The sequence below is a fragment of the Triticum urartu genome, chromosome 5A, assembly GCF_056163025.1.
Source record: "Triticum urartu cultivar PI428250 chromosome 5A, HENAU_Tu73, whole genome shotgun sequence".
Taxonomy (NCBI): domain Eukaryota; kingdom Viridiplantae; phylum Streptophyta; class Magnoliopsida; order Poales; family Poaceae; genus Triticum; species Triticum urartu.
The window spans coordinates 481,169,637-481,190,945 of record NC_141877.1 but is presented as its reverse complement, the minus strand read 5'-3'; the positions used below and the strand labels follow the sequence as shown (position 1 = coordinate 481,190,945).

Here is a 21,309-nt window from a genome sequence, read left to right as displayed (position 1 = left end):
GTAGTCCCTGTATAGTAGTCGTGCTACGGATACCCTATCCCGATCGATCACTATTCTCCCTTTCATTGAGCCCTTAAAGTTGAGAATATGCTCCACCTGCCGGCCTGTTTCCTCTTGCATGCTCATGAGCATGAGCATGTCCACTTCTTCGTCTAAATCCGACAAATCAAAGAACTCATCTTCAATTATTTTATCAAGCTCCGTCGGTCCATAATCGTCGTTCGACAAAGTAGTGGAACCTCTCATTTTCCCTATAAATAAAAAAATAGTTCGGAGAATGTTCGACCACATAGAGTGCAACGGGCAGCCGGAGAGTTGTTGGGCGTACTGCGGTGGCGTCCGGACCGGCAAAGATGTCCGCGGCGACGAGCACGGTAAAGAGGACTGTAGTGCCGGTGCTAGCGGCACCGAGGCTCAGAACGACATCGAAGCAAGGGTGGTGGTGGAGCTATAAGACGTCTAATGCGGAGGAGGAAGAAGAGATGAGAGAGCAAATGGTATCGGTAGGGCCAGGGGATGGATTTGGTACAATTTGTGGTAGGGTCAGCATGTCGGGTCTGACGTGGCGGATGCGCCCAGGCCTCCCTTATATCCACCTCATATTTGGACTGGATATGAGGGGTGTTGGTCAGCCCTACCGTTTGAGGCACCCATTTGAGTCGGTTTCTTTTACCGGTCGTTCAGTGATCGGGGTGTCCGCCCGACTGTAGATGCTCAAATGCTCGAGGACGCATTTGGGCGTGTCTGCGGGCAGTGACTGGTCACACCTTAAATTTTCTCTTTTGCAATTGGATACCTCATACTTGAAATGTTAAATTCGTACAAAACATGGAAAAGAGGAAAAACCTACATACTACATAGATCAACTAATAGCCTAGACTACCCTAGTCCTAGTCGGAGATGTCCACGATCTCCGTGCCTAGCTCTAGGCACATGGGCGGCACTGATGCGGCTTGAAGCTACGTCGATATTTCCTCAAAGAGGAAGGGATGATGCAGCACAGCGACGGTAGGTATTTCCCTCAGTGATGAAACCAAGGTTATCGAACCAGTAGGAGAACCAAGCAACACAATGTAAACAACCCCTGCACATAAATAATAACCACTCGCAACCCGATGTGTTAAAGGGGTTGTCAATCCCTTTCGGGTAACGGCACCATAAATTGGTGCGTGGACGGGATAAAGATGTAATAGATTAAATAAATAAATCGCAAATAAAATAAAGTGCAGCAAAGTATTTTTGTATTTTTAGTTTAATAGATCTGAAAATAAAAGGCAAATAAAATAGATCGCAAAGGCAAATAATATGAGAAAGAGACCCGGGGGCCGTAGGTTTCACTAGTGGCTTCTCTCGAGAAAAATAGCAAACGATGGATGAACAAATTACTTGTACGGAGTATGACTAATAAGCTTCACCCGTGGGGTTTAGCCTTCAACAGCCACGTATCAGCTGGCAATAGGCGAAATTTCTGCACGTCAAACTGACAATTCAGGGCATAGTCCATTGTTCAGTTGTGAAGAAATCTAATAATGTTGCTCTAGGTGGAAGTTCAACTTAACAGTCTTCACTGAAAATTCTGGTATATCAAACATTGTTTGGAACAGTTGACAAATTTATGTGCCTCGAGATCTGATGAGGGATTGTTGTATCATAGATGGGCTCTATGCCCATATAAACAATGATTCCTGTTTAATTTTGAGGCCCATGTAGGTATATGGTAGGTGGTGTGAAGTTTAGTACCCCCATGCTAGTTGAGAAGGGTTGAGACCCTTTTATAAGAGCTGCTCTACAACTTGCCATTGGGACGTTGGGAAGAAGAATGGTACACACGCGCTCCTCCTCATCCGCCACCCGCCTCACCCCGATGCACGCGAGCCGCGGATTGTGGGAATGAGCCGAGCTGAAGCTTATTTTTGCCTGTCGGGAACGGATTAATTAATCTGGGATTAATTAACGAGTCGCTAACAGACGCGCCACACTCCGAGACTTTGGACCTTGGGCTGGTTGTGCAACCCTTCTCCGGGAACGACGACCCCCTTCCCGGGAGTGTGTCGATTCGGTCGTGGGCCGATGACTCCCTTTCCGGGAGTCCGACGACTCGATTGTGGGCCGATGACTCCCTTGCCAGGAGTGCGTTGACTCGGTCGTGGGCTTCGGCCCAGGCCCATGACTTCCTACCCGACGACCTATATAAAAAGGCACTAACCAGTGAAGTGACTTAGTTCGGTTCACTCTCACTCCCTCTTGCTTAAACCTAGCCGTCATCTACTGTTCCTCACTCTGAGCTGCTCCGGCGATCCCATCCCGATGACTGTGTGGACGGTTGGTCGGGAGAGCAGGTGCCTCCGAAACCCTGTCGTTTGAGATCCTGCCCACAAGAACGGCAATAAGGTTTCTGGAGAGCGTCTCGACCCGACTGCTCCCGATCCGTCCCCATCTCTGTCCGCCTCTGCTTACACTACTTCCCCTGCATCGACACCATGGTTGACGGCGCCGCCGCCAAGAAGAAGGCCACGGACGACGCCGAGGTTGCTGCCGCTGCCACCGCGTTGGTCTGGCCAATCGGAGGGTATGAACTGTTCATCCCTCATTTACTCGTACATGTGCTAGCCGTATATGTTCTAGTCATAAATAGTTTGATTCTATGTACAGTACGTGCTAGTATGCTTAGGTATCGATACAAGATGCACGATGTATCTGCAATGTTTATTATTTACTTGTGGATTAGATTAGTCGGAAAAGTGCTAATATTTTCAACACTGAACCAGTCGGAGAGGAGCGCTTGCACATTCATGACGTGGGTTAGGATACGTCATAGTTTGGTTCGATGAGTATTAAATTTTCGCGCGAGAGAGGCACAGACGTGGTCGACTAATGAATTATGAATGTACTGTATGTAGGTTCATGCATGTGCTGGAGTGTCTACGCGCGTATCTTATACTACTTTACCGATCTCTACTCCTAATGGAGCAGTTGATAGGCTCCGCCAGTTAATTTTCGTCCTACCACTTTCGTCCGATTTTTTTTCATAGGTTAACTTTCATAGATTTTTTTTCGTCGTTTTTTCGTTTGGTTTATTTTTGTCTCACCTTCCATTATTATATCCTCACGGTGATTTTTTTCACTCTCCCGTTAAAAACTTTCTTAATATTTGCAAACTTTCCTAACCATGCATGTCACAAATGGGCAGGTATTGATATCACGTTACAAACAATAAAACCCATTTTCATGGAAATCAATTCAAATCCTAATTTCCTAACACACTGATTCTTACCTTTTCTAATCTCTACTCGGTTGGTAGGCATGTCACAAACGGGCAGGTATTGATATCACGTTACAAACAATAAAACCCATTTTCATGGAAATCTCTACTTCTAATGGAGTAGTTGGTAGTCTTCGCCGGTCAATTTTCGTCCCATCATTTTCATCCGGTTTTTTTTCGTAGGTTAACCTTCGTAGATTGTTTTTCGTCGTTTTTTTCGTCTAGTTTATTTTTGTCTCACCTTTCATTATTATATCCTCACGGTGATTTTTTCACTCTCTCATTAAAAACTTTCTTAACATTTGCAAACTTTCCTAACCATGCATGTCACAAATGGGCAGGTATTGATATCACGTTACAAACAATAAAACCCATTTTCATGGAAATCAATTCAAATCCTAATTTCCTAACACATTGATTCTTACCTTTTCTAATCTCTACTCGGTTGGTAGGCATGTCACAAACAGGCAGATATTGATATCACGTTACAAACAATAAAACCCATTTTCATGGAAATCAATTCAAATCCTAACTTTCCTAACACGTTGATTCTTACCTTTTCTGATCTCTACTCAGTTGGTAGGTGGTATCTTCGCTTCCTACTCCCAAACCTCGATCGCACAATCCTCGAGGATTCCCCACGATTCTGCACGCACAAAAGAAACAAGCAAGAAAAACCAGCGTGACTGAAACCTACGAACCTATGTACCTCTTCCTCCCCAGCCGCGAAGCGATGCCGGCCGGCCGCCACCCATCGCGTGTGCCTAGGGTTCTCGATGGAGCCTGTGGCCTCCATGTCGTCGGCGAATAGGCGAAGGGCGGCCTCAGAGGCCCTGGAGCTGCAGCTACGGCGGAGGACGCTCGAGACCATGCTGGAGCAGTGCGGTTATCGAGAAGATGTTCAGGAGTGCGAGGACGGGAATCCGGGCTAGGGGCGGACGGCTGGGCGGCGACATCAGCGACGGGGAGGGGTCACCCCCGGTGCCGGGGTTGGCGTATCCGAGGGCAGTCCACGGTGGCTGCGGCGAGGGTGGGCTCATATCCCGTTCATGGAGCTCTCCCGGCACCGCCGCCCCGTTTCCCATCTCTTCCTGATCCGCGGCCGCACCATCGTCTCCTATCTCTCCCTGAAGTCACGATACTGGTGGTTGCCAGGGGCTCGATCCAATGAAACGCAGGATGGTCGGACACTCCAGTGCGGATGCTTGCAAGGGCGTGCTGGCCCTCGCTTGGAAGGGGATGAGACTGTCAGGAAGTTAGCTTGGTTGGCGAGAGACCAGGCGCAAGATGTGGTGGAGTGGAGACGACGGAGGTTATGGTTGGTGCGGAGATCACGTGCCAGCTGCTGGGAGGATCACGATGATGGCCTGTGTGCATTCCAGGCATTGGGCTGGGTAGCAATGCAGGATGGCTATGCGACTTCCATGGCGATGTAGACGGAACAATCAACGTCAGCATGGCCTTGGTTGGCTTGGGAAGGCTTCAAAAACTGTATATTGGTTTCATCTTGCTTTTTTTTCTCTTTCACAAGTACATGTTCACTGATTCTATTTTTAGCTGATGTTCTTTTGGTTTTAATGATGCATGAGGGTGTGATAAAAATGATTAGAAGTAGTATACACTAACGTTAGGTTTAGCATTGGGGGTAACTTGGTAAGTAGTAACAATTTGTGGGTTCAAGCCACGCACCAGCAGAAGGATGCCATGCCGAGGAGTGTCGGATGTGGCCGGACCTCCAGTTTTCAAGGAAGATGGCGGGGAGCCTCCACATCAGGGAAGAGATGAGGGGCTCCGGGGCACTTGCCAAGGAAGCTTCTCTTTGTAGTTTCTGTGTGCCAAGTTTCAATGGTCGGTATGTATATTTTTCTGAAAGCAGTTTGTGAATTCTGAACCTATTTGACTAATAGTGAAGCCATCTCTTGTTTTCACTCCTTCTGAACCTAGCAAAATGACCTGCTTGGGCCGAACGAGGACATGGGCATGGTGGTGGATATAAGAAGCATGGCAAACATTCAGCTACAGAGGAACATTATGAAAGGTATGTACGGTAACTCTAGCCATGCATGGCCACACACCAACATATGTTTTGCATTGTTGCATATGTTCTAACCTAAACAAAATTGTTTACTGTGAACTGAACAATGATGCGTCGTGATACAGAGGTTGGAGAGGCTGGAGGAGACCATATGCCAACAGAAAGCGCATCTTGATGGCCATCAATATGAGGAGCTGGACCTACCCACCGGTTTTAATAAAATCAGTCCCGTAAATCAGGCTAATTGCAAGCATCGGGTACTTGTTAGCTATCAATTAAATCTCTTGTCCTGCAAGAACATATACTTATTTGGATGAGAGGACTGTAGCATGACTCAATGAAGAGTCAGATCGACCGTCCGCTCCCAGTGCACTCCCCGGTTCTATCGTGCTGCCCCGTGCACCAACCATCCAGTAAAGGTTCTGAGTTTAACATCTTTTCAGGAAGAAATTATCTATTGATCCACATGTTTGTATTTTGGCAGACATGAGTTAATTTATCATCTTTTAAGAAAGAAATTACTAGAGAGAAGAAAGCCCAGTTTTGCAAGTAGTGACAGTCCAACATCATATTGACAAATCTGGTTTCTCTTTCCATATACATAAGTGTATAATTTGTTTTGATTAAGAAAGAAATGTATACATGTTTTTTATATATGTATCTCCCCTGATCTGTTTGTAGTAAAACCGACTTTGGTGTTGTAGTTTTCCTCATATTTTAGTGCTATAAGTACTAACTCGCTTTAGTCGCAATATTTTCTACTCAGGTAGACGCATGTTTCTGTCCAACCATGGACCTATTATATTGCTTTGTTGTAAATTATTAAGCCTGAAACAATCAATGCATTTCCTTCAGCCTATCTCACGCAGGTAGCTAGGTGTTGCATTCACAAGCAAGCCACTACGCGCGATTAGGTTGTTCAGATTCTCTTGTGGTGTCGAATTGTTTTGGTTTGTACTTTGTTCTCTTCGTTTTAACTGCTATCTTCTCTTACCTCTTGCAGACTAATGTTTCCTTATGGGAGAGCTGCTAATGGTGAGCGATATTCCTTGGGTCATAACAACATATGAGTTGAACAAGTACAAATAAAGGTAAATGGCATATTTTCACCGCAAAAAAATGGATACTCTTATCATTTGCTTGTCTTACCACAATAATTGGTGCGCTTGAAATTTCAGAAAACGAAATATGTATGGCAGTTTGATTGATGCATTGATGATGTAATTATATGGCTAATATATGAGATAAAAATAGCTACATGGAGGGACTTAATTTGGAGTTTGTTATGGTTTGTCCCATGTGGTGGATAATGGGTCAGTAGACATACTCGATTGGTTACTTCCAAGTAGTTTGGTTAGTACGTGAGGACCTTGGAGGGAGGTTTGGTGTTGATTAATATGTGTTAGTGACCATGAGTTAGGATGACACTGTCTGATATTGCCGGATCCTTCTATACTGCAGCGAGGTTCATGTGTTCAGTTCATGTGTTGTTTCCTCAGCCCTTACCGCCATGGTTTTCTCAAGTGCAACCGCAAGCTTAGTAATAGCAAGATAGTAACAATATTTTTTTTCGAGGGTTGACATAATTATGAATGTTTGGGGAATTCTATTTTTGTTTCTACCTGATGATTAACTGTTCGCAAGATGTGTGTTTATTTTTTATTTTTTTTGTTGGTAGCTTACCAAGCGGATCGGACCACTTGGTAAGATGTGTGTTTATTGACTATGTGGCGGTGAAAACTTGAGAATAGGAAGGGATTTAGCATGGTGAAAGGAATATATTGAACTATTATTGTTTTTCATAATATAAGGTATGCCAACCGTATATATTTTCTCAACAATGAGTTAAACACATATTGAGGATGGTAAAAAGCTTTGTTTGGACCTATATTATGAAATTAAATTATTGGAAATTTCCCTTGGGTTGAAAGAGTGGTGGACTTCAATTTCTAGGTCTGTAATTACAGAAAATTTATGCACTTGTGTTGTTCACTTTTCCATGTTTTCTTCAGGCATTGGGCAAGGCTCCTCCTGTGTGGACCGCGAGAGATTTAGAAGGCCGAAATGGTTCAGGCAATTGTCGACCATCCAACTTATCGAGAGATTTAGAAGGCCGAAATGGTTCGGGCAACTTATTGGGCAAGGCTCCTCCTGTGTGGACCGCGAGAGATTTAGAAGGCCGAAATGGTTCAGGCAATTGCCGACCATCCAACTTATCGAGACCATTATGGATTCCAACCGAGTTATTTGTGATATCCAGAATATAACCCGACACAAAGAGTTATTTGTGATGCCAACCAAAGTATAGAAGTACATGCATTTGCAAAAAATAGATAATGCATTACTCTTGTATTCTACTCCCTTTGTAAACTAATATAAGACTTTTTAGATCACTAAAGTAGTGATCTAAAAAGTCTTCTATTAGTTTACAGAGGGAGTACTATGCTATCTCCATATTTTTGAGATTCTTAAATTATCAGAAATCCACCTTTAGTGAAGGCATTGCTATGCATGATTATTTTATGAAAGTTAAACATACAACATAAATCGACGACTTGATAATTTGTTATATTTGTTGGAAACTGACCGTGCGAAGCATAAAGTCACTTAGGTGAATCCGGTATCTGAGACAAGGAGCACACGATACCTTATTCCACAAATTTTGGAGTTAGAATAAGTTCATGGTGTGAAACAGGATGATGCGACACACACACACACACATGTATGGTTCGTATGTGGTCTCACCCATCTCACACCACAAGCACACATCTGTAGGCCCATAGATGGTCCACATTTGTTGGCTCGTGGCAAAGCACAACGTGCATCCATGAGCAATTGGTGGCTATATTTTATTGCATCGGGAGCAAGAATGCGGTTTACTGTTCTTGCCAACGGATTATATGCGCCAGTGTATCTGCAGAGTCACCTCTCTTCAGATTGTGTAGAGGAGCTTAGACCAATTATTAGAATTTAAATTGCATGTCTACTCCAATACACATCAAATTATTAGCTTTTATGTGTGCACATTGTATATTCTGCAGATTGCAACATCAAATTATTAGCTTTTATGTGTGCACATTGTATATTCTATAGTCTGCACACATCTCAGAAACGTTCGGATGCCTGATTACTACTCCCTCCGTAAAAAAAAAATATAAGAGTGTTTATCTAAAAGCTTCCTTCCATGTACTTTTGGCATAGTTTAGATTTTTGTGTCACCTCTCCTTGGGAATTAGGGGATGTCCTACATGTCAAAGCATTTCTGATCTAATCCTAATCTGCCGTGTTTTGGAGCTTATGAATTTCTTAAAATTCATTTACTTAAGAATGCAATCTTCCGGTGTTCACTGATATAACGTGTTGTCTTTTGCATACTTTTTGTAGTTTCAGTAAGATTGATCACATAGATGGTTCTACATGGATAGAGATATCCACTTAGTGCACATCTATTGAGATTCAAAAGGTAATTGACATTAGTTGAGATTCAAAAGATACTTGATTTTTGTGAAAATTATTGGTTCATGTTGTGCCCATTTGTAGACTTTTTCTCAGTTTTTTAAAAAATATTTGTATGTACAAGCCGAATTCAGGTGCGATACAAGCCATGATGCACTATATACTTACCAAGGGTGATGTGTTGTTGGTTGAAAAATTGCCGCAGTTAATAGCTTCGGCTTAATATTTGACACGGACTTGAACCATTTGCAGTGTCATTGTCAGGCTGATTTTTGCTATGGAGAATGAAACATCCATGCTATCGATGAAGAACAATCTCACAAAATTGGATATATCTTCTTGTGCTATTATTGCTGAAATTAAGAGGCGCACTATAAGTCTGAGGAATTGTCAAGCTTTGTGTGAGTGAGGCGTCGCAGAGGCCGGGCTTCATGGAGCCCGTTTTATCAAAAAAAAATCAGAATATACTTAAAAGTTTCAAAAAATATCAAATCTTTTTATACAAATACATATGACTGTTCGTCAAGTTACAAAAAAGTTTCATCAGGTAATTCGATTATTTGCATGCTACACAAAAAAGAAAATATCTGACCCAAAAACAACAAAGATAAAGCCCATTTTAATCTGTGTATTTATCTTTTTTGTATACATTACATGTTAACATATATGTTCATGACATTTTATACATGTATACTACAAATAAACATCTACGTATATACTTTTTTTCAGATTTTTTCAATGTGTGAAAATAGTATTTTCGCTGAAAAGAAATAACGAGCTATGTGGAGCTCGATCTCTGCTATGCTTTTTCGAGCTTTGTGTAATAGTGGCACCCATGGATGCGTGAAGTTGAGTAATATTAATACTACTTAATCGTTGACGACATATATCCAGTTAGCGAACGATTTGATTGGTTAAGGAGACACAATGACTACCGAGAAGAAAACAAGTGGAAAAGAGTCTTTATTTGTCGATGTATGATGGAAATCAGATGCCCACCTTGCTTAACACATATTTCCGAATTAAAAGAATAATTTGATCAATGTTTCTATGTTTTTTATTATTATATGATAACACATGGACATTCGGCTTTTGTCCATTGCAACGCACGGGCATTTCACTAGTCTACTTAACAAACGACCGGACCGCGCGATCAAATCGTATTCCAATATTCCGTGGATGAATCACGAGTTCCTGGCGATGGTTAAATGATGGAGGAAAGAAAATGGCAGCTCCCTGCGTCTGTCCAGTCTGACCTTATTTGATCGAGAAGAGAAGAAAGGCCGAGATGATAGGGTGGGGGGACGTGTACAGGGTGGCGGCCGCCATGGCGCCGCTCTACTTCGCCCTCGGCCTCGGCTACGGCTCCGTGCGGTGGTGGAAGCTCTTCACCCCGGACCACTGCGACGCCGTCAACCGCCTCGTCGTCTACTTCGCCTTTCCGCTCTTCGGCTTCGACTTCACCGCCCGCGCCGGCTCCTTCGCCGCCGGCTACCGCGTCCTGGCGGCCGACGCCGTCGCCAAGCTCATCGTCGTGCTCGCGCTCGCCGGGTGCGCCGCCGCCCGGCGCGCCAAGGCCGCGACGCGCCGCGGCGGCGGCAGCGCGCCCTCGTCCTACTCCTGGTGCATCACCGGCTTCTCGCTGGCGGCGCTCAACAACGGGCTCCTCGTGGGCGTGCCGCTGCTGGACGCCATGTACGGCAAGTGGGCGCGCGACGTCATCGTGCAGCTCTCGGTGCTGCAGGCCGTCGTCTGGCTCCCGCTGATGCTGGTCGTCTTCGAGGCGAGGCAGGCCTGGCTGGAGGTGACCCCGGAGCCGGCTGATCAAGGCGCCGTCGCGCGCGAAGAAGGCGACCTGCAGGAGGCGCCGGGGAGCGACGTCCACCGGCCAGCAGCAGCCGGAGATGGCCGGAAAATGGCGGCGACGGGGTGCGCGTTCTGGGCGCCGCTTCTGCGAGCGGTCGGGGTGAAGCTCGCCCGCAACCCCAACGTGTACGCCAGCCTCCTTGGGGTCGCGTGGTCTTTCGTGGCAAACAGGTTTGCATGTGCCATGTTGCACAATAGATTTTCTCTTGGTAGTACAATGGTTGGATTATTAGTTGCAATAATTCATCCAATTAGTAATCTAGTGCATGTGTTTGCAATCATACAAATGTAGGTGGCACCTGAAGATGCCAAGCATCATAGATGGCTCCATCGCGATCATGTCAAAGACCTGCATTGGAATGGGAATGTTCAGCATGGGTACGTACGTAACCACCTAACAAATCTTGGTGCAATTAGCTATCAAAAAAGTCTACTGCAGTTAGATTCGTTTCGAGATGGGTTTTGCTATTCGTTTGCCAAACCAAACTCCATGGTCAACCTTGCGTTTCTTTTTCCTCCATTTTTAGTAGGTCTACCTTGCGTTTTTTTAGAATACTACTCCCTCCAATTGAATGAACAGGACGCACACGTATTGTAAAAACTTACTACAGATTAGACAAATAATAATAATTATATATATATATATATATATTATATAATTGAAAACTTATTTCGAGTACGAATTCAACGGTATACTTTTTGTCAAATATAACCTACCCTAAATTTGATTGATCCAATTAATTGTCAAAGTTTATTTTTAAAATGTGTGCGGGCCTCATTCATTGGAGTGGAAGGAGCACCACATTTACAGCAATGATTTTTTCAACAATAACAAGTCAATCGATCAATTATACTTGTTTCATGGCAACATTTTGAGTTTAGGTTCTATTATGGAGTTAATTACACAAAATCACCACATTGAGAGCTAGGTTTGCAGAAACCACCGATCTATGGGTTTGTGACAAAAACACTAATTGGTGGGTAATCTCTTTGCATAAACACTGTTTGGCGAGTTTGGGTGGGTTTTTGTAACAAACTTGTAGACCAATGGTTTCTGCAAACTTAGCCATCAATGTGGTTGTTTTGTGCAATTAACTCATACTCCCTCCGGTCTCTTTTAGTCTGCATATAAGTTTTGTCCGAAGTCAAAGCATCTCTACTTTGACCAAACTTATAGAAAAAACTATCAACATTCACAATGCCAAATCAATATTGTTAGATTCATCATGAAATGTAGTTTCATAGTATATATATTTGGTATTGTAGATGTTGATAGTTTTTTAACATAAATTTGGTCTAAGTTTACAAAGTTTGACTTGACGCAATCCAATACGCGGAGTAAAAAGGATCGGAGGAAGTATATTATGTTCACAAGAGGAAATGTAGGGTATACGTGCCATGGTCTCCATAGAAAATTCATGTGTTACAACTTATACAAATAAACAAGTGTCACTAATTTCTATCTCTCGTGAATGTATGATTTACACAAAAACAACTAAGCAACTAAAATTCATAACATCATACTTATATGCCTTTTCTATTCATGTGTTTTCCAAATCATGTGATCTGGAGGGACACCTAACAATGTGAGCATTGAGGCATGAGAATAAACTCCGATTGTTGCATTGTAGGCATGTTCATAGGACTACAAGACAAGTTTATTGTGTGTGGACTAGGCTTGACCGCGTTGAGCTTGGTGTTGAGGTTCATCGTGGCACCGCGCCACCGTAGCTGGAGCCCTAATTTTAGGACTCCGTGGTGACCTTCTACGTGTTACTATCTTGCAGGTGATTATTGAATCATTGTTACAACAATAATGTTACATTGCCTAATTTTTGAAGCCAGCTATTCTAATCATACTTCTTTGCATTCACCTTGATAGGCTGCACTGCCACAGTCAGTCGCAACATTTGTCTTCTCACGAGAGTATGACCTGCATGCTGGTGTACTTAGTACCGCGTAAGTAGTTGTTGATGATCACACTATTTGATTTGACTGTTCCTTTCTTTATGTGTCTCTGTTTTTGGACAAATGCAATTGATTTTTGTTGTAGAATGTTATATATAATAATAAGTCGAGCCATTTTTATTTTGCAGGATTATAGTCAGCACACTGGCTTCGTTGCCTGTGTTAACCGCATATTATCTTGTTTTAGGGCTTGTAATATAGGTTAATTTTTCCTCTACTAATTTCGGTGCTTCATTTTTCATTGTAAACCGGAATGAATTTTTGTATGTATGTATGTATGTATAGGTTTTGTATCTGTGGAGTTCACTCCAAGTTGCAGTGAAGTCGCTTTCTTTATCAGGTTCTCCAAATATGAAGCAAGTTCTTTAAGAAAACCGGACTTCTCGTTTTTATCTCCCTCTTTAAAAAAAATAGTGCATATCTCCTTTTTTTCTCAGAAAACAAAGTTAAACCGGTATAACAAACTCGTGTAGTAGGTTCTCCTAAAAAAAGAAAATAAAAAAAAACTCGTGTACTAGGTAGGAGTATCTTGTTTTGCTTTGAACAGTATCGTCACGACTCAGGAGTCAACTGAATTAAAAACTCCCTATAAAATCGTGAGTCCCATCATCGGCTGTCGGCGTCGTCCAACGTTGGCATCGTGTTGGTAGAGCAAAAGATGGGAGCAAGCGCGCTGCCGGCGCTGCTGGTGGCGGCCGTGCTGCTGCTGATGGCCGCCGCCGCCACGGCGATCACGGTGGAGGACTCGGCGCCGGACAACATCCAGCCGCTGTCGACGCTGAACCTGGCCGCCGCGCAGGTCGCCATGGACCCCGGGTCGGCCATCCACGCCTCACCCGACGTGCTCGGCAAGGACGTGAGTGCACGCACGATTCACTCGTGTATATATGTATGTATGCGTGGATGAGCCGCGCTGTTTAATCCGGTTACTGGATGCGTTGCGTTGCAGGGGGAGGATTCCGCGTGGGTGGCGGTCAACTTCACGACGCCCTCGCCCTCCTCCGACCACTGGATTGGCCTCTTCTCCCCGGCCGATTTCAGGTAGTATGCAAACACACGCCCAGCTTATAGCATACTAGTGTCAATCATGATCAATGACCAGCTTACCACAATTAATTGGTGCTAGTACTTGTCATGAGATCTGTTGAGCTGTCCGTGCAATCTGTGATCGTGTGTGCGTGCAGCTCCGGCATCGGGAGCGCCAGGGTAGCAGGGGAAGGAGATGCGCCCGCAGGGCTGCCCGTGGCTCCGATCAAGGTCAGTGGACAGATACAAAGGCAGCCAGGAATTAATAGATGTCACACGGGACACGCCTGTACTGATCTGTGTTGCTGTGGTGTGTTGTTGCAGTACAAGCTGGGCAACTGCGAGCCGGATTTCCTGCGCACCGGCGGCGGCAACACCAGCTTCCTCCTCATCAACCAGCGCTCCGACTACGCCTTCGGCCTCTTCTCCGGCGGCAAGGACAAGGTAAGATCGGTCTCTTCTCGATTGCAACAACAATTATGCCTTCGGGCTCTAATCATGCGTTCCTCTGCAGCCTAAGCTTCTGGCGATCTCGAACAAGATCTCCTTCGCGAACCCCAAGGCCCCGGTGTTCCCGCGCCTGTCCCAGGGGAAGCAATGGAACGAGGTGAGCTCAAATTAGTTAACCGAAAGTATTGATCGCCTGCACATGTGTATTCTGTTCCCTGCTCATGTGATTGTCCTGCGTGTAGATGGCGGTTACGTGGACGAGCGGGTACAACATCGGTGAGGCGTACCCGTTCGTGGAGTGGAGGATGAAGGGCGAGGAGACCTCCAAGCGGACGCCCGCCGGCACGCTCACCTTCACGCGAGGCCACCTCTGCGGTACGTACAGTCCAGGGTTCAGAGTTCAGAGAAGTTGCTGCTGTTAATTCAGCGTTCTCGAAATTATCGCAGGTAATCCGGCCCGTGGACAGGGCTACAGGGATCCGGGTTACATCCATACCGCGTTCCTCAAGGACCTCTGGCCAAACAGAGAGTAAGAACATGACACTGACAGCTGAATCAGATTCAGAACATTTCACTTCTGAAACTGAAATCCAACATATTTCTTCGCACTCATGGCTGTCATGTTTTTCTTCAGGTACTCATATCAGATTGGGCACGAGCTGCAGGACGGGACGGTGGCGTGGGGCAAGTCCGCCACCTTCCGCGCGTCCCCCTACCCGGGCCAGGCTTCGCTCCAGCGCATCGTCATCTTCGGCGACATGGGACTCGTGAGAATTTTTCATCACATAAGAAAATGTTCAGCTGTACTATAAGCCAGGCCACTGATCATGGTGTATGTTGCTGGGTTGCAGGGGGCAAAGGACGGGAGCAGCGAGCTCCAGGGATTCCAGCCCGGGGCGCAGGTGACCACCGACCGGCTGGTCAAGGACCTGCCCAACTACGACGCCGTGTTCCACATCGGCGACCTCTCCTACGCCAACGGCTTCCTCGCGCAGTGGGACCAGTTCACCGCGCAGATCGAGCCCATCGCCTCCAAGCTCCCCTACATGGTCGCCAGGTTCGTCCGCTCACCCTGAAAATCTTGCAAGTTCAGATGCACTTTTTGGTACTCAGCCATGTTAATAAGTTTCTAATGTAGCGGCAACCACGAGCGGACGTACATGGACACCGGCGGGTTCTACAACGGCAACGACTCACACGGCGAGTGCGGCGTGCCGGCGGAGACCTACTTCTACGTGCCGGCGGCGGCGCACCGTGGCAAGTTCTGGTACGCCGCCGACTACGGCATGTTCCGCTTCTGCGTGGGCGACACGGAGCACGACTGGCGGCCCGGGTCCGAGCAGCACGCGTTCCTCGACGCCTGCTTCGCCGGCGCCGACCGCAAGCACCAGCCGTGGCTCGTCTTCCTGGCGCACCGCCCGCTCGGCTACTCCTCCAACGACTTCTACGCGCAGGAGGGCTCCTTCGCGGAGCCCATGGGCCGCGCCCTGCAGCCGCTCTGGCAGCGCCACCGCGTCGACCTCGCCGTCTACGGCCACGTCCACAACTACGAGCGGACGTGCCCTGTCTACGAGAACACGTGCACCGTCAAGGGCAAAGATCGGCAGAGCAGCTACGCGGGGGCGATGGGAGGGACCATCCACGTCGTGGCCGGCACGGGCGGCGCCAAGCTGAGGAGCTACGCCGGCGGCGCGTGGCCGCAGTGGAGCGTGGCGAGGAACGAGAGCTTCGGGTACGTCAAGCTCACTGCTAGCGACCACGCGTCCATGCGGTTCGAGTTCATCCACAGCGACGACGGCGCCGTGCATGACGCCTTCACCATCACCAGGGACTACAAGGACATCATGGCCTGCGCCGTCGACAGCTGCGCGCCACACACCCTAGCCAACTAGAACTGCTAGTATAGCTTGCGGAATGCAGAATTGCAGTATTAAACTCTGTGTAGAAATTTCTTCCTTTTTTCTTAGAGTAGAATTTATGCGTGTGTTCGTCTTAATTTCTTTGAGGCCGGCCCCTTCTCATCCATTCTGCAAACTGGGAGAACAGATGACGAAAAAAATACATCTGTGCCCAAAGAACTGCAATTTAGGATGTGTTTGGTAGCTCGCATATACCTCATTCAGGCCCGCGCGGGAAGAAAATGATCTGTTGGGCCTGCATAGCATGAACATTCCCCGGCCGACCGGTCGCGCCCCGGCTCCTCCACCCCTCCCTGTCACCGTCGCGAGCGCTCGCCGCCGGGCTTGGCTCGGGCGACGCTGGGGCGGCGGCCCCTGGCCATTCCCATGTCGGTGGCATCGCGACGCGGGGCGGAGCGGCTCAGGGTGGTGTCCCTAGGCAGCAGTGGTCCAGCGCGGCCAGGAGACCTGCTGGGTGGCGGCGTTGCCATTGGCAGCGGGGTGGCGCGGTGACGCGGATTGGTGGCGCCTGCTCGGCCCAGATCTGGGTCCTTTGGGCCCCATCTGGGTTTGGCGGGCCGGCGGCGGAGCGTGGTGTCGGCGTCCCTCCCAGCGGAGGTGCGTAGGGCTGGTGGAGGGTGGCGGTGTTGGCGCTGCTGGTGTTGCAACGCGGTGGCCGCGGCATTGCGGGCCCGATCTGGGCCTGGCCGGGCCCGGGTGGCATGGTATGCCCCCGCTGCCGCGACCGAAACAGTATTGGAGGCACAGGCCTCCTGCGTGATGGCGGTGGAGGTGGTTCCCTCCCGCGCGGCTCCGGTGTTGCCGCCCTTGCTTCCTGGCACTGCTTGTCTCTGTCCTCTTGGCCTCGTGTTGGTATTCTTAGCGAGGCGGCGTAGATGATCTCAAGACCGTCGTGGCACGTGCTGGCGGGTGGCAAGCTGGGTGGGTAGTTCCGGATCGGGTGGGTAGCGTGTTTGGGGTGCAGGAGAAATCCCTGTCGGTTCTTTCGGCTCTGACGCGGTGACGCAAGCGGGTGTTGCCTCTCCTTCCTAAAGGTGTCGGTGTTACCCATCCCCCACTCCCCTCCGTGTGCTGGGGGAAACCCTAAGACATGTCCGGGCAAAAGTGTCATCGACATCGCATTCCTTCCTGGAGGTGCTGCTTGGTACGCGGCGGTCCGAAGCCTTGGCGTGTGGTGGGACAAAGCAGCTGGAGGGCGCAACAGTGGAGGATCATTCGTGGTCTGCCGAGCTGCCGTTGTTGGCATTTCTTTCTTCTTCTTTCTCCTTTTGGGCGTGATGTGTTGTTCCCCCCAGAAAATGCTATGTGTTTGGTGTGGTTTGCCCATCCACCTCCCCCCTCTCATGGCCGCCAGGCCGAACCCATCCACTTCCTCCCTCTCCCACTCCAGCGCTCTGCCCATGCTCTGGTGCTCCGCCATGATCCGGAGGAAGATCACCTACTACACAATGCTCGCGCCAGAGTGCCGGTACTAGATCCAACAGGAGATCTGGGCGAGACAGGCTGCGCGTGCTGGCTCCATCGCTGTCGGGCTGCCTCCGGACTCGCCGGAGCCGAAGGAGGAGCAGCAACCGGGGGAAGAGGAGGGAGAGGAGCTGGCTCCGATGGAGGTGGAGGAGGCGAAGCAGGCGGAGGCGGAGTTCGCCATCGCACAATCGGAGGAGATGGCGGAGCAGCAAACCATCCCGGAGTCCACTAGGATGAGGCATATATGGAGGCCAACCGAGCCAAGCGGCGTTCGACGCGCTCTTCGCCGAATATTTTTTTGAACGAAGGCTGAGGAAGAGCCTGACTTTGAATTAACAAAACGATCAACCGGCTAGGAGACAAGACTACAACTTACAACAAGAAAGAAAAAGGAAAGCGAAAATAAAGATTTAATGTGCTCGTTAAAACAACTCAAAGGCAAAGAGCACACAACACCCTTGCCATCGAATGCCGCGAAGCCGAAACTAGATAACCTACTAAGGAGACGGGAGGAGGGCACCACCATGCATGTTTTGTGTCGTTGACTGCCACCAAAGGACCAAACCGGGGTATCACATGATCTGACCCCATCGCCGCAAAGGGACCCTACCCTTTCACCTAGGCTCGATGGATGCCGCACCGGTGGCCGGTGGAGTGGTTCACCCTAGAACCCAAAATCAAAGTGCCCAAGCTATCAAAGGAGAGGCACAATGAACAAACCCACATGAAACGGAGAACCGACCACCCAATCACCGTCGTCGACAGCAGCAAGGCAGAACACCGAACGAGAGTTATCGAACGAAGGCACTGAAACCTCAGAGAAGGCCAAAAGGATGCAACACCGTGCCCCCGGTCAAGGATAGGAATTGCCAACGCTAAAGGCCTAACGCCGGCACTGAGGCAAGGACCCCAATCCCCTCGCACCCGCAGCTGGAACCCTCCACACCTGGACCCGATTAGGATGCTGAAGATGATGTTAGGCCACACATGCCGCCATTGAACCACACCCAGAGCCCTCTCGGATGACACTTTCAGGAAGGAACATACCACCAAAATGCCGTTATCGCCACCCAAATGTTGTTGTCTTCGCCGAACTCAATGCGAAGATAGAGGAGAAGGAGGCCAGAGCAACTACCGCCCATGCTGCCGGAGCCGAGCACTGAGATTGTCGACATCTCCGACGAGGAGTAGATAGGTGATCGACGTAGTACGTAGGTTTATTTCATTTGCGTGTCTTTGTATGAATTTAAGAATGTAGTATAAGATGTCGGAAGCAACTCGTGAAATTTGAAACGTGTCCAGTCACTACCAGAGGACGCGTCCGTGTCCACGAACATTTGAGGGCTGTAGATGCTCTAACGAGGAAAAGAATTCTATAAAATTAGGTCTCACGCGAGACCTATTCTGATGGATGACACGTGGCATTCACAAATCACAAAGTATCCCCCACCCTCACTTAAAATCAGGGGGGAGAGAGATTAGATGCTTTGTGATTTGTGAATGTCACGTGTCATCCATCAAGACGGGTCTCACCTGCTAACCGTGAGACCTGGTCTTATATAATTTTCTTCCCTCTAAGAAGCACACGGGCGGTGATATGACGAGCAGCCCGGGCGCATCACCACAATGACGGTTGGATGGGGCGACGGAGAGATCCGAGACCATTGTTGCTTTAAGATTCGTATTGCCAGGTGTCCCATGCGGGAGAGGGTCTCACGATTGGTTGTGCACGATCCGGTAGTACAGGAATTTTTTTCCCAACGACAGGCATCCACTTCATTTGGCTTTCGACGGGAAGACGCGGTTGACCATCGATGGCCGCCGCGACGGCGACGGCAGCCTTCGTGGTCGTGCGCCCACGCAGCCGAGACTCAGCTAGCCACGCCTCTTCTCTCTCAACCGCCGGCGCCGGCACCCGCACTACTCTTGTCCACCACCGCGGCCACGCTGCACGCCGGCGCCTCCCGCTCTCTCGAGCCCGAGCTCTGCTGCCCCACGGCCTCCCCCTGGTCCTGGTCTCCGACCACTGGGGCAACTGGACGGTCCTCCTGTCCGCGGCCGCGCTGGGCGTCTGGTCCGAGAAAAGCACCCGCGCCGGCAAGGCGCTGAGCGGCGCGCTGGTGAGCGTGCTGCTCGGCCTCGCCGCCACCACGGCCGGGCTCGTCGCCGCCGACGCCCCCGCCTACCGCGTGGTGCTGGAGTACCTGCTCCCGCTGGCCGTACCGCTGCTCCTCTTCCGCGCCGACCTCCGCCGCGTTGTCCGCTCCGCCGGCGCCCTCCTCCTCGCATTCCTCCTCGGATCTGGTACGCGCGCTTCATCGATCTACAGTTCCACTACTCAGCTAGCTGACAATCCATGACCCATGACCCATCGATCTTTCTTGGAAATGGCAGTGGCGACGACGGTGGGCACGGTGGTGGCGTTCGCGCTGGTGCCGATGCGGTCGCTGGGGCCGGACAACTGGAAGATCGCGGCGGCCCTCATGAGCCGGCACATCGGAGGAGCCGTCAACTACGTGGCCGTCGCGGAGGCCCTGCAGGTGACCCCGTCGGTGCTGGCCGCAGGGCTGGCCGCCGACAACGTCATCTGCGCGCTCTACTTCACCACGCTATTCGCGCTGGCCGCCAAGATCCCCGCTGAAGAGACGGTGCATTCCAAAGAGGGAGTCAACGCCAGCGGCGAGCCCACTCCGGCTGCCGGCGGCGGCGACAGGCTGCCGGTCCTGGAGAGCACGACGGCGCTGGCCATGTCGTTCGCGATATGCAGAGCAGGCAAGCACATGACGGCCCTGCTGGGCGTACAGGGCGGCAGCCTCCCCTGCATCACAGCAATCGCGGTGGCGCTGGCGACACTGTTCCCCTCGCACGTCGGCAAGCTCGCCCCCGCCGGCGAGGCCATGGCCGTGATCCTGATGCAGGTGTTCTTCGCCGTGGTGGGGGCCAACGGGAGCATCCGCGACGTCATCTGGAAAAGAATTTTATGAGACGTGGTATTTATAAATCACAAAGCATCCCTCACCCCCACTTAAAATTAAAAAGGAAGAGATTAGATACTTTGTGATTTGTGAATGCCATGTGTCATTCATCAGAGCGGGTCTCACCTGCTAACCGTGAGATCTGGTCTCATATAATTTTTTTCCACGTCATTCACACGGCGCCCGGAAGCTGCTGCTCATCGCGTCCAACGCCAACGTCGGCGGGCCGACCACCGCCTGCGGCATGGCCACCAGCAAGGGCTGGAGCTCCTTGGTCGTCCCCGGGATCCTCGCCGGCATATTTGGCATCGCCATCGCCACCTTCCTCGACGTCGGTTTCGGCATGTTTGTCCTCAAGCACATGTGACGCAATGCACCTGCACTTGATAGAAAGAAGAGAGAATCAACCTGTAGTAGAGCCTGATTTCATGGGTCTTGTTCAGTCGGGTTGTCACTGAAACTGAAGTGAGTTCCTGCTCTGATGGTGGGAATGGTTCCTGTTCTGATGGTGGGAATGGTTTCAACTGGTAAAAAATAGGTTCAGACAATGGTAGGATGCACTGCACTAATATATATGTAATGTATGTATGGTCATGGAATTGCCAACTGAATCAATCATGTGCTATATGGGAAGCTTGTAAGTCGCTTTCTACAATATGTACTATGTGAATATCAACTTGTCTTTTCATCTAAGTGTAGCTGCCAGCATTCGAGTAAGTCTTTTCATATCTCAGTGTTAGTCTCTGGTATATTTTTTTTAATGAAGGGTGGACTTTATTAACTTAAAATGGAGCATCAAGAGGATACAAATACAATGAGCACACACCCGGCCTTTGCATAACTAGGATGCACATAGCCAACACCAACGCACGCACACAAAACACG

At 49.0% G+C, this 21,309-nt stretch overlaps 2 protein-coding genes and 1 pseudogene across 2 annotated transcripts; all 3 read left to right on the top strand.

The window, feature by feature from the left end:
* The first annotated feature begins 10,041 nt into the window (after positions 1-10,041).
* Positions 10,042-12,788, top strand: LOC125556316 (putative auxin efflux carrier component 5b; annotated as a pseudogene).
* Positions 12,789-13,223: 435 nt separating this feature from the next.
* On the top strand, positions 13,224-16,174 carry LOC125556317 (putative inactive purple acid phosphatase 27). The gene is made up of 10 exons (XM_048719068.2): positions 13,224-13,443; positions 13,537-13,628; positions 13,772-13,844; positions 13,938-14,057; positions 14,128-14,220; positions 14,306-14,438; positions 14,511-14,592; positions 14,698-14,830; positions 14,915-15,120; positions 15,202-16,174. Exons 1-10 carry the CDS (start codon positions 13,246-13,248, stop codon positions 15,953-15,955), a joined length of 1,884 nt encoding a protein of 627 aa, XP_048575025.1. The 5' UTR covers positions 13,224-13,245; the 3' UTR covers positions 15,956-16,174.
* A 3,022-nt stretch (positions 16,175-19,196) lies between these two features.
* On the top strand, positions 19,197-20,712 carry LOC125556318 (uncharacterized). Its single transcript, XM_048719070.2, has 2 exons — positions 19,197-19,753; positions 19,844-20,712. The coding sequence occupies exons 1-2, from the start codon at positions 19,264-19,266 to the stop codon at positions 20,431-20,433; spliced, it is 1,080 nt and encodes a 359-aa protein (XP_048575027.1). The 5' UTR covers positions 19,197-19,263; the 3' UTR covers positions 20,434-20,712.
* Positions 20,713-21,309: the final 597 nt, after the last annotated feature.

Bases quoted from the DNA above. Each gene is read 5' to 3' on its own strand.
- LOC125556317 (XM_048719068.2), top strand. From the start codon at position 13,246: ATGGGAGCAAGCGCGCTGCCGGCGCTGCTGGTGGCGGCCGTGCTGCTG. The intron at 13,629-13,771 runs GTAGTATGCAAA...GTGTGCGTGCAG, and splicing joins TTCTCCCCGGCCGATTTCAG to CTCCGGCATCGGGAGCGCCA. The intron at 15,121-15,201 runs GTTCGTCCGCTC...TTTCTAATGTAG, and splicing joins CTCCCCTACATGGTCGCCAG to CGGCAACCACGAGCGGACGT.
- LOC125556318 (XM_048719070.2), top strand. From the start codon at position 19,264: ATGGCCGCCGCGACGGCGACGGCAGCCTTCGTGGTCGTGCGCCCACGC. The intron at 19,754-19,843 runs GTACGCGCGCTT...TGGAAATGGCAG, and splicing joins CGCATTCCTCCTCGGATCTG to TGGCGACGACGGTGGGCACG.